Here is a 13,638-nt window from a genome sequence, read left to right on the forward strand (position 1 = left end):
CAATTATCTTTGAAATAATATTCAAATTATATTCAAAATAGCACCCTATTTTGCAATTTATTGATTTTATAAGAAAAATACAAAAAAACTTGAATGAGCAGAGAGCATTGATATACTTTTTAATGGAATATATCCTGTTGTTTTCATCATTTTAAAAAACGTTTGTGTTGCGGTTATGGCAATAATATTTATTCTTTAAATCTCTATAATCATGTTTGGTAGTAAAATGTAAATTAAAAATGATAATTACGCAATGTTTTGATAGGAACATTAACTATGGATTATGTATATACATTTAGGAGCCAAACATAAAGAAATTGACTAAAATTTTTGGTTTTGGATTTGTTATAAATGTTATACTACCTAAGATTCAAAAGCATAAGTTGTCGATATCCACTCCTAGCTACTCTAAAACTGATTATACTTTTTTGAAACTTGTTCAATATTCGCAGTTATGATTATTAAGGAAGTGATGTTGAAAAAAATGCAATTTATTGTTCGACTTACCGAATATTTTAGCAAAAAAAAACATGGGAAAACTGGTATTTTTCTTAAATTTACTTAAGTTTCAAATATGTCCGCTTTTAAATTTTCCAAATGTATTCTACTGCATCTGAACAACACAACGAAGAGCTTAAGTAATCATCTAGTCCATTAAAAATAAGTTTTGAATGCTGTATATTTCTGTTTTGTTAGGTGTACGAATATGGAATTGGGTCAATTATAGACACAATCTCAATACTTTTCCATTATTCCAAAGATTTATGCAAATGAATATAGTTTGTCATTGCCAAACAATAGATGACACCTATAACCTTCATTATTGATAAAGTATATCGAAGTCCATGCACCATTTAATAGATTTATACCAACTTGATATGAAAACAGTGCCCCGTACGAAAATGAGATTGAGTCACTGTATGTTCAATTGACCTCCATATTAACCCGAACACTCCGATTTATGCTCTAAATCGTTCGTGCGTCTTTCAAATTTGTTTTTCCCCGGTAGAAGGCACGGTGATCATTTTACCACCACTTCCCCTAAACAGATAGATAGACACGTAATTTGTTTGCGTAAATTATAAAAGAAACGCGCCATCGGATTAAATGGCAGAGAATACGTAAACTCCTCTATTTCGTATGACGAATACAAAGATACTCTATGCCCTAGGAAGTCTAGAAAAATCCCAACCTGAAAAGATGCTCGACCGACGGGATTCGAACCCGCGACCTTCAGTTCAATGCTTCTGAATATCTGTGCGTTTACCGCGCTTATATCTACTTGAAAATAAGGTGTGGAAGTCTCAATACAGATACATTTGATCCTAGGACTGGAATTACATCTATGGGAATGATGAGAAAGTAGAGCACTTGTTATTGATTTTACTCTACATGATGATATCGAACCGAGTCAACCTTATATCCCACTTCTACAATCCAACGATGTGCACGCATCAACGCGTAATTAGATTCCGCCATTTCTGTCTCTAATTGAACTGGAAATGTACAGAGATACAGAGCATACATCCAACACACATCCCCGGCTTTAGTCCTTTCTACTGTAGCACTGTAGCACGATTTCCACCACACTTTCACTCACTTCACGAGTCTCGTATCGAACCAACGTTATGTTGCTGACAGGTTTACTTCATTGATCCGAGCTAAACGAATAATTCGATGAGCATGAATTTCGCTTGCGGTGGAAATGATGGCTTTCGGAATCCGGCGAACTTTGCCGGCCTTAGCCTCGATCTCTTGGGTCGAGAAGTTGTCGGATTTTCTGTGCCTACCGTGCCCAAGTACTTTCCGGCAGCAGAGAATCTAGAGAAGTTCGGTCAGCAGTAATTCAATTACCAGCTTTTATCTGCTGCACCTCTGATGATGAGCTGATATTGAATTTTCCTTTCCGAAAACTGTGCTATAAGTCGGAGGAGGAAGGATGCATCTAATGGTAGGAGCGTGGAAAAATCCAACACACTGAAGAGTACTCGAATAGACAAGAAGACGGAGAGTGATGGAGCCGGCACCTAATGGGCTCATAAACGATGATAATTCCTTGGCACATTATTGCCGGCTCTGTGCTGCTCCTGGAAGGCTCCGAGTAGGCTAGAGCCTGATGGGAATTGAAAGATCTCAAATTTCCACCGTGCTGGTGATGATGAGAGCTCGGCGTTTCTTGTTGGCGGATATGCTTCCTGATAGTAGAGCTGTGTGCATTATAGAAGGGACTGGGGAAACATTTGAATCAATCCGTAACTTTGGATCACAACTCAAAGGAAAATGCAACATCCATGTTTGTTTTGCAAAACTTCTTGGATTATGCATCATTTTTTTTTTTGTTTTTTTCATTCGATACCATATCATAAAATTTGTTATTACAAAAGTGTTCCTCTAATGGTGCTCAGTTTCAGTATATAACAGTTGCCAATAATGTCAATGCTTCGTACGAATGAGCTATCTTGTTTGCCCCTATTCTTATATTCCTCAGAGCTGCCACTGAATATACCGAGGCATCGAAATCATTATCCTGAAATTGAATTACCATCAGACAGCCTACTGTCCGTGTTCGGAGTGCTTCCGGAGCAATCTTCGGTTGGAGCAATTGAAAAGTATGCTTCCACTCCAGATTGGGATTCCATGGAAGGTCAGCAAGCAAACATGTGTATGCGGATGTGTGCAATTCGCTCAACTACAAGAACATCGCAGCATATCTACTGGATATAGAACATGCCGAGCAGTTCGTGGACAGATCCAACCCACTTTGCTGTGTTGAAAGTTTTTTTTCTGCTCATTTGAACTTTGCCATCGCTGCTATCCGTTCAGCAGCGTTGATGAACTGATGTGTAGGGTACGATGAGTGCACAGGATATGTCCTAATTGATTTACAGATTTAATCAAATATAGAAACATAATTTAGCTGAAAAATGATACTGTTATGTGTTCCCTAAAGGGAGAAGCGATGCAAAACTTCGTACGTTCTCACACAATTGCTGAACGAGCGTTACGTTGTATTGGTTAATTTTTACATATGTGGAATAGAACTCACTGTTGAAGCTAACTCCACGTTTACCCTATCAGCTTACTTTCACCCACATAACGAAACTCGAAGCGTGCATTTCGACCATGCATAGTAAATGTAATTTCCGTCCACTCCGTACCCAAAACGTCCAACGAGCATCTTGACATCGGAACAGAAACTAGCATCTACCGAAAATTAACACCAAACAAGAAGCACCCAACCACTTAGCAAATTAGTGACTAATTCATAAGTTTAACGTTGCTCTAATGTAGTTAGAGAACAGATTATCTGGGGTAGTTTTGCTTCCAGAAAGTTCCAGCCTTGCAGAACATGAGATCAAATTTCCACTCTTGTACTGGACGATAAGGATGCTGAACGGGTTAGTGATGTTAGGACTAGCTGGCTTGGACAGTTCCAGGTAGATTTTTGTCCATGCTTCGAAACCTTTTATTGAAACCAGTTAACAATGTTTATGTCTTTTGGAAACCTTTATTGGAAAAGATACACATATCACTCGACCAGCATCTCATATATTGATAAAATTTCCGGTTTGGCCATTGTCTGATTATCTAATTTCCAATAAAATTGTAAGCAATCATTGATATTTGATCGGTCTTTGAGAACAAAATGATTTAATGTTAAAAACAATATATTTACAGACCATAAAATGCAATGGGGTGCCATTTTTGGTACGAAATTTTCAGCTGCAAAAAACAGAACCGTGCCAAACTCGGAACCCATTTCTTTCATGCTTATTGTGTCAGACGTCCAAATACTTTAAGGTGAAACAGTTTGGAATCAACTTCTAAGATTGCACTAAAACTTCAAAGGCTCAAATCTCGCGAAGAAAGCATCCCATAACAGTGCACTTTTTATTTTGGCTTTGTGCACTAGCAGAAAGCTTAAAATAAGAAGCTCAGGAACATTTGCCAACTATTCCTCCAGTTTTGTGCCTTTGAAAACGTGAGTAGGTGGAGAAGTCGGCCATTGTGCCGGCCATCTTTGCATTCCGAGATGTTTCACCTTAAAGATATTTTTAGCTTTATGTATACTACAGGGGATAAGCAAAATGATTGACATAGGCAAAATTTTGCTCAATTTCAAATGGTCATAACTTTATAATTAATGGATGAAATTGGATGCATCCGGAAGTAGTCGACGGCAAATTAGGTCTTGTTTCAGGAAGTTGCTCGGCCATGCATATTGACCACCGGCATCTGGAGGTGTTCTGGATTTTTCGAGGTCATGTCCAAATGGCATTTTTTCTGTCGCTTGTATTTTTGTGCGGTGTGAAATGGAATAGATGTTAACAATTTTTTCTAAAAATTAGAACTAATTGGAAATTTGAAATTAAGGCAAAATTTTGCTTATCTCAATCATTTTGTCTATCCCCTGTATTTGTATGCATGGGCCTGTAAAAAAACAATCGCTTTTCCTTTATTCGAGAACAAGGAATTGAGGAATTGTCAAAACTGTGTGAGAATACAGAATTATGTTGTATACATTTCATACGAATCTTTACTTACAAAAAAACATTACCTACCTTGATACCTCCATGGCTACAGCGTAGCGCATGGGCGTAGCCAGAGAGGGGCAGGGGAGGGTCCGTTGCCCCCCTCTGCTGACTGAAACATAAATAAAAAAAATCGTTTAATTGGTACAAACCATTTGTTAGAATTTTTCCAAGGATTTCAGCTTTCCTGTTTATAGATTATTGCACCATGATAAACTTTTTGGATAGAACTGGGACTACAGTGAAAATCAGACTTCTAACCAAGATTTTTCCTGGAATCAATCAGAGAATTTGAAGTTGGAGCATGAGCATGATCATGATTGACCGCCTGCAGTTGCTACTCCGTTATTGCAAGAACAGCTGTACTTACACAGGGAACCAACAGACACTACTCGGGATCAGTAGCATCTTCAATGTGTAAGTACTGGTGCTCTCATTATTATAATAAACAATACAGGCGCCGGTTGGGCACCGGAATGGGAGGGAAATGTTGACGTGTAACTTGCTTTACAGAAGCCGAGGAGTCCTCTGCACTTCCACAAGAAAACACTTGGAGTTTGGATATGGGAAAGGATTCCTTTTGGTAAACGATAAATATACAATTCGAAATAAATACGTTAGCATGTACACGGATGACCGACACCGATAGTGCGGTTATCATGCAAACCGGACACGATACTGATTTCGTTGCTCGCTCGACAGGAGCATACAACAGGTTCAACGTATCAAACACTACCAACGCGTCTTTTTCTTTTGTTTTTCACCGGCGCACTTCTTTTTTTCTTCCGCGCATCGCAAACCGGACACAATTGATCCGGATTCCGTCGCTCGCCCACAGAGGAGCATGCTACAGATGCAACGGATTCAACACTACTCCAAACAGAGAATTTAAAGTCGGATGCTCCTAACTAGCCATTGGGTTTGTTGGAGAATTTTAGGAGTTCACCTAAGATCTTACGATGAATCATTCAAAGATATGATCAATAGTCTGCAATATATTTTCCAAGGAGTCTGCCAGAGATCTATTATGGAACTCGAAAGATTCATGCCAAAGATCTCATCATATAAAGAATTCGTTCAGGAGTTCTTCTAAGAATATATCAAAGAATTTTATAACATCCCGTGAGATTTCTCTAGAAGATTTTTTTTCGATCTTTAAAGGGATTTTTGAACAACCACTCCAGAATTCATATCCATCGTTCTTCGGAATATTTTAAATTTTTTCAACGAGTACCTTAAAGTATTATTGGTTGCATCTTTGAAATCCCGCCAAAAATTTCTTCAAAACATAAAAAAGTCCATATATTTTTACTTTAAGAGTTTTAGCAAAAATTGAGAAATTCTAGGAATTCCTCCTTCTTCTTCTTCTTTCTGGCGTTACGTCCCAACTGGGACAAAGCCTGCTTCTCAGATTAGTGTTCTTATGAGCACTTCCACAGTTATTAACTGAGAGCTTTCTTTGCCGATTGACCATTTTTGCATGTGTATATCGTGTGGCAGGTACAAAGATACTCTATGCCCTGGGAATCGAGAAAATTTCCATTACAAAAAGATCCTCGACCAGCGGGATTTGAACCCACGACCCACAGCATGGTCATGCTGAATAGCTGCGCGTTTACCGCTACGGCTATCTGGGCCCCTTCTATAGGAATTCCCCTCCTATAGGAATTCATTCATTCTTCTCAGAAATACATAAAGATATTTTACAAATGCTGTTTCTGAATTTTTCAAATATTTTATACCAAACTCAATTTTATGTGAGTAATCTGGACAATTCCACCCGTTTCTACCTAACTAAGTAACCCAAAATTTCAAATAAAAGAGCATGTTTTGGTTTATGCAGCTTACTTTTCAAGTAACCCAACTTCAGTTCCCATAAAGTACATTAAATTACGGAAAAAGTTCGACTTGTTTTGAACTTTACAGTTGTTGATAAGTGCATTAAAAACTGCAACGATATAATTTCAAAGGAACGAAAAATCCAATAGAAGTGAACTTTTGTGTTCACTGCATAAGTCAAGATCAAACTATTCGTATTGATTGTTTGAGTAAAATATCAAAGAATTCCAGCAATAATTTTCAAGTATTCGATTAGGAATTGCACTAGGAACATAGATGATCCGATTTTGTCAACCCCCTTTTCGAAAATTCTTTCGGCTCCTCTTCAAAATGTAGACTATTGAACAATGTTTCTTCCCTATGTTTTTCAGTTCAACATTATTGTAATAAATTTGCAGAAAATTCGATAATGATACAGTGACAACAAAAAGTTTTCGGCGAAAAAAGGCTGACAAAATCGTGTCAGTACTGTGACTTTAGGAAGGGTTTCCCTAAAAAATTGCTCCAGAGATTCTTTAAAGTAATTTGCTTAAAATAGTGTAAAAAAATCCTAAAATATACCTATGGATACCTTTTAAGACTTCCTTAGCCGATCCGAGGATAGATTCCGTGGCACACAAAGCATAGCCATGCTGAAGGTGTCTGGGTTCGATTCCCGGTCGGTCTAGGATCTTTTTGTAATGGAAATTTCCTTGACTATCCTGGGCACAGTGTATCATCGTACCTTCCATACGAAATGAAAATCGTACCTTTCATATGATAAAAAAAATCATTGAAATTTGTTTTTTTATCGGTAAAAGGCACGGTGTTCATTTTACCGTGTAAGTTGATGTTAGTCTTGACAAAATTAACAACTGTTATTTTATTTTGTCCAACGTTTCGGTCCGTTTGGGACCTTCCTCAGGGACTCTGGAAATTTATTATATTTTCGTATAAGTATGTGGTATGCCCCGCTTGTTGGAGTGTTTGTAGTTTTTTCATATTTGATTTGTGTTTCGATATTTTCACCTTCAACTTTTGTGTTGTCATTCCAATATAGTAGGCATCGCAATCAGCGCAGTTTATTTTGTAAACAACGTTGCTTCTTTCTTCCATCGGAGTTTTATCTTTGACCAGTGAAAAAGCAAGCCAATGTGTTTGTGTTGTTTACATACAATTTTCGTGTTGGGGTATTCTTGTTGCAGTATTTTTGCTACGGTTTATGTCAATCCATGTATGTTTGTGAGTGAGATAAACTACAGTAAACCACAGTCGAACTACCAACGTTACCGTGTAAGAACAACATCCACACTAAATCTTCAAAATAAATGTTTTGCAAGATTAAAAAGTTTTGATATTTTAACCGTTAAAACGACCAAAATGAAAACAAACTGAGTTATCAAAATCTACGACATCACAACATCAAAATTAGTTTTCAATATGATCTCAAGTTTTGACCGGGTACTGAGCTATCGGTAGTCTAACTCATTGATGCAATGGTCATTGGAATATTGAGAAATGTCGTAGATTTACAAAATGTTCGGTAAATTTTCACTCCACCTTACTGAAATTCAATAATTTAATGACACACTGTCAAAAGCTGGCCATTTACCGAAACATCAGTATTTTGTTATGAATTACAGATCGGTGATTTCGTTTACCGAACTCATATAGTCTGTTTAAGTGTGTATGTAAGAATTATTACTTCAAACTCTTAATATTATGATATCAACAAAAAAGATTTATACAGTCAACTCTCCCTAACTCGATATTGAAGGGGCCATCGAGTTAGGGAGGTATCGAGTTACAGAACACAAAACCAGTGCAACTGCGATCCAAAGGACCATTGAGTTAGCCATGAAAACCAACTTTAACTATGGCTCTCTAACTCGATATCGAGAAGGAGAGCTAACTGTATATATAAAATGATTCAATTTCATAATTATATAAAGAAAACGGCTCCGTATAGCCTCCCAGCACTTTATCCTGGAAATTAACTATTAATTATTTTAAGCTCTACCTAGACTTAATTATTAAATGTCATAAAAAACAATCAGAAATCTCATTCGGTATGGAAATGAAACGTTAGTGTACTGGGAATAAATGATTTTAACAGTTACGCCTTCAAAAGGGCGTCACTCAAAATTTCGTTTAACTTTTTTGAACAAACTGGCGTTAAAAGTTTGGATGGCTGCTTTTATTTGATGAGAACGGTATATAAAACACCGTGTATAATTTTACACTTGCCGTTCAAGGTTTGTATGGATTTTTTGGTCGCCCATTACCCTCTTTAAGAATTTTGAACACACAACTCAATAGGTATTTTTACGAAAAAGAATGTTGCCGAATACCGCAGAGCAATCCAATGCTTGTGAATACAGTTACTGAGCATTGATTATTTTGCAGTCTTCAGCAATGTTCTTCATCATAAAAATATCTAGCCTACTTGTGTTCAGAATTTTAATAGAAGACAACAGACGGGGTTGGTGGTCTAATGGCTTCTACCGCTTCTGCTTCATAAGCAGAAGGTCATGGGTTCAATCCCAGGCCCGTCCGTTTCCTCGTACTCTTTAGTTGTATCCTTCACTTGCCTTTCTACCACTCTTAATTTATCAAAGTTCATAGCATTGGCCCGAGACGGACAGAAATTACCCGTTTCCCTACGCTTCCATTCTTCCATCATTATAGCACGCCTTTCCTTACGCCTGATACATAGGCTAGGCAGTCTGCTAACCAAACCAGCAAGCCTCTCTATCAAAAAATTACTCCACTCCTCCATCCTTCCAGCATGAACTGGCGTAAACGCAGTTGTATATGTCTACCATGGGAGCCAGTTGAATGCATCATCAACTCCTTCTTCTTCCCCTCATTGGTCTGCATTCTAAGGTGGCAGGTGCCATTGTTGCCTAAAAAAAGAAGATCATCAGCACTTATACACTGAGGATGTCTGTTAATACCAAGCAGTCATCTGGTTGGTTCCTAGTGTAAGTGCAGCTGATCAGGCGATACTGGAGTAGCAACCACGGGCGCCAATAAAAAAAAAGAATTTTTATAGAAGGCAACGCCACAGTATTTCGATCGGCCGAAATCGTGAACTTAATTTTGTAGCACCTTTAAACGTGTTTTTTCGGAATGGTGTCTTCGGACGAAAATTTTCTAAAAATATAACGCATATATTGACGGTAAATGTTAGTTCGCAACTATGCCACGGGCGGCGCTGCGAAAATATTTTTTTTGAAATGACTATCTTTAAATATGATGTCTTCGGCAAAGTTGTAGATAATTCAAATACAAACAACTTTGCCAAATACACCTAGTGTGTATTCAGCAGCATTTCCAAAATACGAGAGTATTTTATGAACGACCCCCTAAAACTAGTTTTTCTCGTATATTTTGAAAATGCGAAGTTTCCGGTAGCAACAATGTTCTACAAAATTGTGTAAACAGTCAAAATGAATCATTCTCTAGAAGACACTAGGTTTCCAAAGACCAAGGAAAAGCAGTTATATCCATTTAAGTGCAAAAATCAGTCATTTTTGGGGTCCGTGTATCTATTCGGGTGGCAGCTGGTGGCAAATGAAACCTAGTAGGGTTAAAAATACATCATTAGTAGTTGTAAATGTCGACAGTGTCATTAGTATCCACGAGTATCTCTTTTACTTAGAGGAAGTTTCATCAATGACTCTTATTACCCTGAAGTACTTAGTTATGTGATGGGTAGAGGGCTATGTGACTTCAAACTTCTTCTTTTTCTTCTTCTTGACACATTCTTCATCTTTATACACACACTCAATTCGTTCCAAATACTTTTATGAAAACAGTTCTCAATTAGTCTTTACAAAATGACTCGCCATACAACTATTTTTCGCTTGCAGTTTTAGCTATTTTTCGTACATAGACACTATAGTAAGTGCAAGCTATGCAAATTTGGTGAAATATTCTGTTGACAAAAGAATAAATCATTGAATCACTACTCTGTGAATCAAATCAGTGTTTAAATGTTAACGCAGTTCTTATGGTTGCAACACTCATTTTCAAAATGATCTGATATTGAGGCACTTGCCTGATTTTGAATTTGAATTTGATACATCACTTAATTTGCTACTCACCGCATCGTTCTTGCACATGCCATGTAGTAAACACTAGCCTGCTAGTTTATCTTTTTGGTCTTTTAGGGCCGATTTCTTCACCTTCGCTTAAGCCGTAAACCACGTTTACCCATACGATTAAACCAGGTTTAAGGTCTAAGCGGTGGTGAAGAAACCGCTTATTAGTGCTATTATTCGACCAATTAAGCGTGTCAGTTGTATAATGCTAGCACGCAGAGCGAATTAAAGTGCTATTTGGTTACTTGGGATGTACGAAAAAACGCAAAAATCTCAAGTGAAAAATAGTTGTAGGGCGAGTTATTTCATAAAGCGTCTTTTCAGGAGATTGAGAACTTTCTTCATAAATGTATTTGGTACCTATTGGTTGTGCGTAATGATGAAGAATGTGTCAAGAAGAAGAAAAAGAAGAAGTATGGAGCCACATAGCCCTCTACTCATCATATAATTAATTACTACAGGGTAATAAGAGTCATTTATGAAACTTCCTCTAAGTAAAAGGGATACTCGTGGATACTAATGACACTGTCGACATTTACAACTACTAATGATGTATTTTGAATCCTACTAGGTTTCATCTGCCACCAGCTGCCACCCGAATAGATACACGGAAACTTCGCATTTTCAAAATACACGAGAAAAACTAGTTTTAGGGGGTCGTTCATAAAATACTCCCATATTTTGGAAATGCGGCTGAATACACACTAGGTGTGTTTGGCAAAATTGTTTGTATTTGAATTATCTACAACTTTGCCGAAGACATCATATTTAAAGATCGTCATTTCAAAAAAAATATTTTCGCAGCGCCGCCCGTGGCAAAGTTGCGAACTAACATTTACCGTCAATATATGCGCTATATTTTTAGAAAATTTTCGTCCGAAGACACCATTCCGAAAAAATCGCGTTTAAAGGTGCTACAGAATTAAGTTCACGATTTCGGCCGATCGAAATACTGTGCAACGGGTAGCCCGTGTTGATTTTTTAATTTTTGCAAAAGTAAGTTTTCCCATAGTATAAGGTGTCCGTATATTGTCTGAACAACAATATATGGGAAAGATTATCTCTCGATGTAAACAATAAAAAATCAATGGTCATGTACCATTTTAATTGCTAAAATTAGAATTCTAAATATTTTCAAAATGATGTCTATCGTACTAAAACGAAGACATTAGAAATTTTCAAGGAATGTTTTCCTTAAGGTGAAACATTTCGGAATCAATTTCTAAGATTGCACTAAAACTTCAAAGGCACAAATCTCACGAAGAAAGCATCCAACAAAAGTGAACTTTTTCTTTTGGCTTTGTGCACTAGCAGAAAGCTTAAAATAAGTAGATCACAAATGTTTGGCAACTATTCCTCCAGTTAAGTGCCTTTGAAATCGTGAGTAGGGGCACAAGTCGGCCATTGTGACGGACATTTTTGTATTCCACGATGTTTCACCTTAAGGCCGCTAGCCATTCTGGAGGTGTTTTCCCCTGAATACCAAAAGAGATAAATCCAAATGTGCTTTTTTATTTTTGTGGCGATCTTCAGGCTCTTAGCTTCAGAATAGAAATTAAAAATTGAACGGTTAAAACCCAGTGGGTTCATTTCTCTCCCTTCATGAACCTCAAAAAACAGTGTTCGCTTAAACTTCTCAACACACATGCCTTAGTATTACAAATATTTGATATCAGAAATGTGTCAAGAGCATTATAGGTCAAGATATTAAACCATGTAGGAATAATCAATTTGTTCATCTTGGACCTTTTAAATCCTATGCAAACTATAAACGGCTGGCGCTGAATTATAGTTTCACCGATTGAGCTGAAATTTTGCACAGTTGTTATGGGACCCAAATGCAATCCAAAAAGTGAACTGCAGCGAGAATTTGAATTGCGGTTTTGTGACACACGCCGTTGCATAAAATCTTCGCATATCATTCGGGTTCATACTATCTTGTGCATTTTATGAACATGTTGCTGTAGTGAGCCGTCATATGCCAGTGGTCTTAAAATTACCCACTTACTCATTCGAATTGATATTGATATTGATTAAACTTTTTTCAAACTTCTTACAGACACAAGTTATTCTTATCATCCCGCAATTCACGATGAAAGCTTCGTGCGACGGAAACAGAGGCGCAACAGAACTACTTTTACGTTACAACAGGTAATTTGATAAGCTTAATTTCATAAGAAGATATGTTCATCGTTTTCCTTTATATTGTATCCTACAGCTGGAAGAGCTTGAGACTGCATTTGCACAAACCCACTACCCAGATGTTTTCACCAGGGAAGATTTAGCAATGAAAATCAACCTCACCGAAGCAAGAGTACAGGTAAGTTCCACTAGCTTCCTACAAAGCAGAGAAAAATCCATCACACAAAACCACCAAATCCGATTTCACATTCTACGACAAAAAAAAATCCCAAACTATGTACCAGACGACAGACAAGACCCAAAGGCATGCAAACACACATATGCTGGAAAAACTCTCCTACTCTATTTGCACTCGACTGGCAATCTTTGTATGAGCAGGGGAGAAGTTTCAAGGACCTACTGGCAATGGATGGAAAAGAAAATCCAGCGACCAAACTCAATATTGACCGAATGTCCGCAATTCGAACAGACATCCGAACCCCGCACTGACGGACGGCAAACGAAGAGAGTCAAATTTAATAACGTCGAAATCCTCTAATCCGATAATGCGATGATGACAAGGTTATGTAAGTTTGAACGCTATCGAGGTTAGATTAGGGTCTCGATTGCCGACGGCTGAACAGTTCGACTTCTGTGCGGCGGCGACGTTTTCTGGAACAGTTTTTCCCGCTTTCGGTTTGGGCATTATCGGTCAGACTAGCAAGCGACTATCGTTGAGATCAACTTGTTTCGCTTATTTTAGTAAGGTGGAAACGGTGTGGAAATAGTAAAATTGTAAATGGAACGGGAAGTTTTCACCATGATGGGTTTAACTTGTGCATTTGCCCTACCACGGAAATCTTTTTCTTCCTTTTGACCGTGTAATGTAGGTGAATGGAAAACGTCGTGAAATGCAGATGACGTTTAACGAACCTACCTTAGGCGTATTCGATTCGATCAATGAATTATTTTCCTCTGATTTGGACGATGGTAGGCAAGAAACTTTCCAAGCTAAATGTGATCTTTTATCGTACAATACTAGAGTATGTTTTGAAAAGTGA

At 37.6% G+C, this 13,638-nt stretch overlaps 1 protein-coding gene across 1 annotated transcript in view; it reads left to right on the plus strand.

Annotated features, from left to right (window-relative positions):
* The window catches only part of LOC5566721 (homeobox protein aristaless), a 115,614-nt gene that overhangs the window by 50,110 nt on the left and 51,866 nt on the right, over positions 1-13,638 (plus strand). Inside the window, exons 3-4 of the mRNA XM_021845101.1 lie at positions 12,516-12,607; positions 12,675-12,776. Coding sequence (XP_021700793.1) covers positions 12,516-12,607; positions 12,675-12,776 — 194 coding nt within the window. The remainder of the gene's footprint in view (positions 1-12,515; positions 12,608-12,674; positions 12,777-13,638) is intronic.

The sequence above is a fragment of the Aedes aegypti genome, chromosome 2, assembly GCF_002204515.2.
Source record: "Aedes aegypti strain LVP_AGWG chromosome 2, AaegL5.0 Primary Assembly, whole genome shotgun sequence".
NCBI classification, from domain to species: domain Eukaryota; kingdom Metazoa; phylum Arthropoda; class Insecta; order Diptera; family Culicidae; genus Aedes; species Aedes aegypti.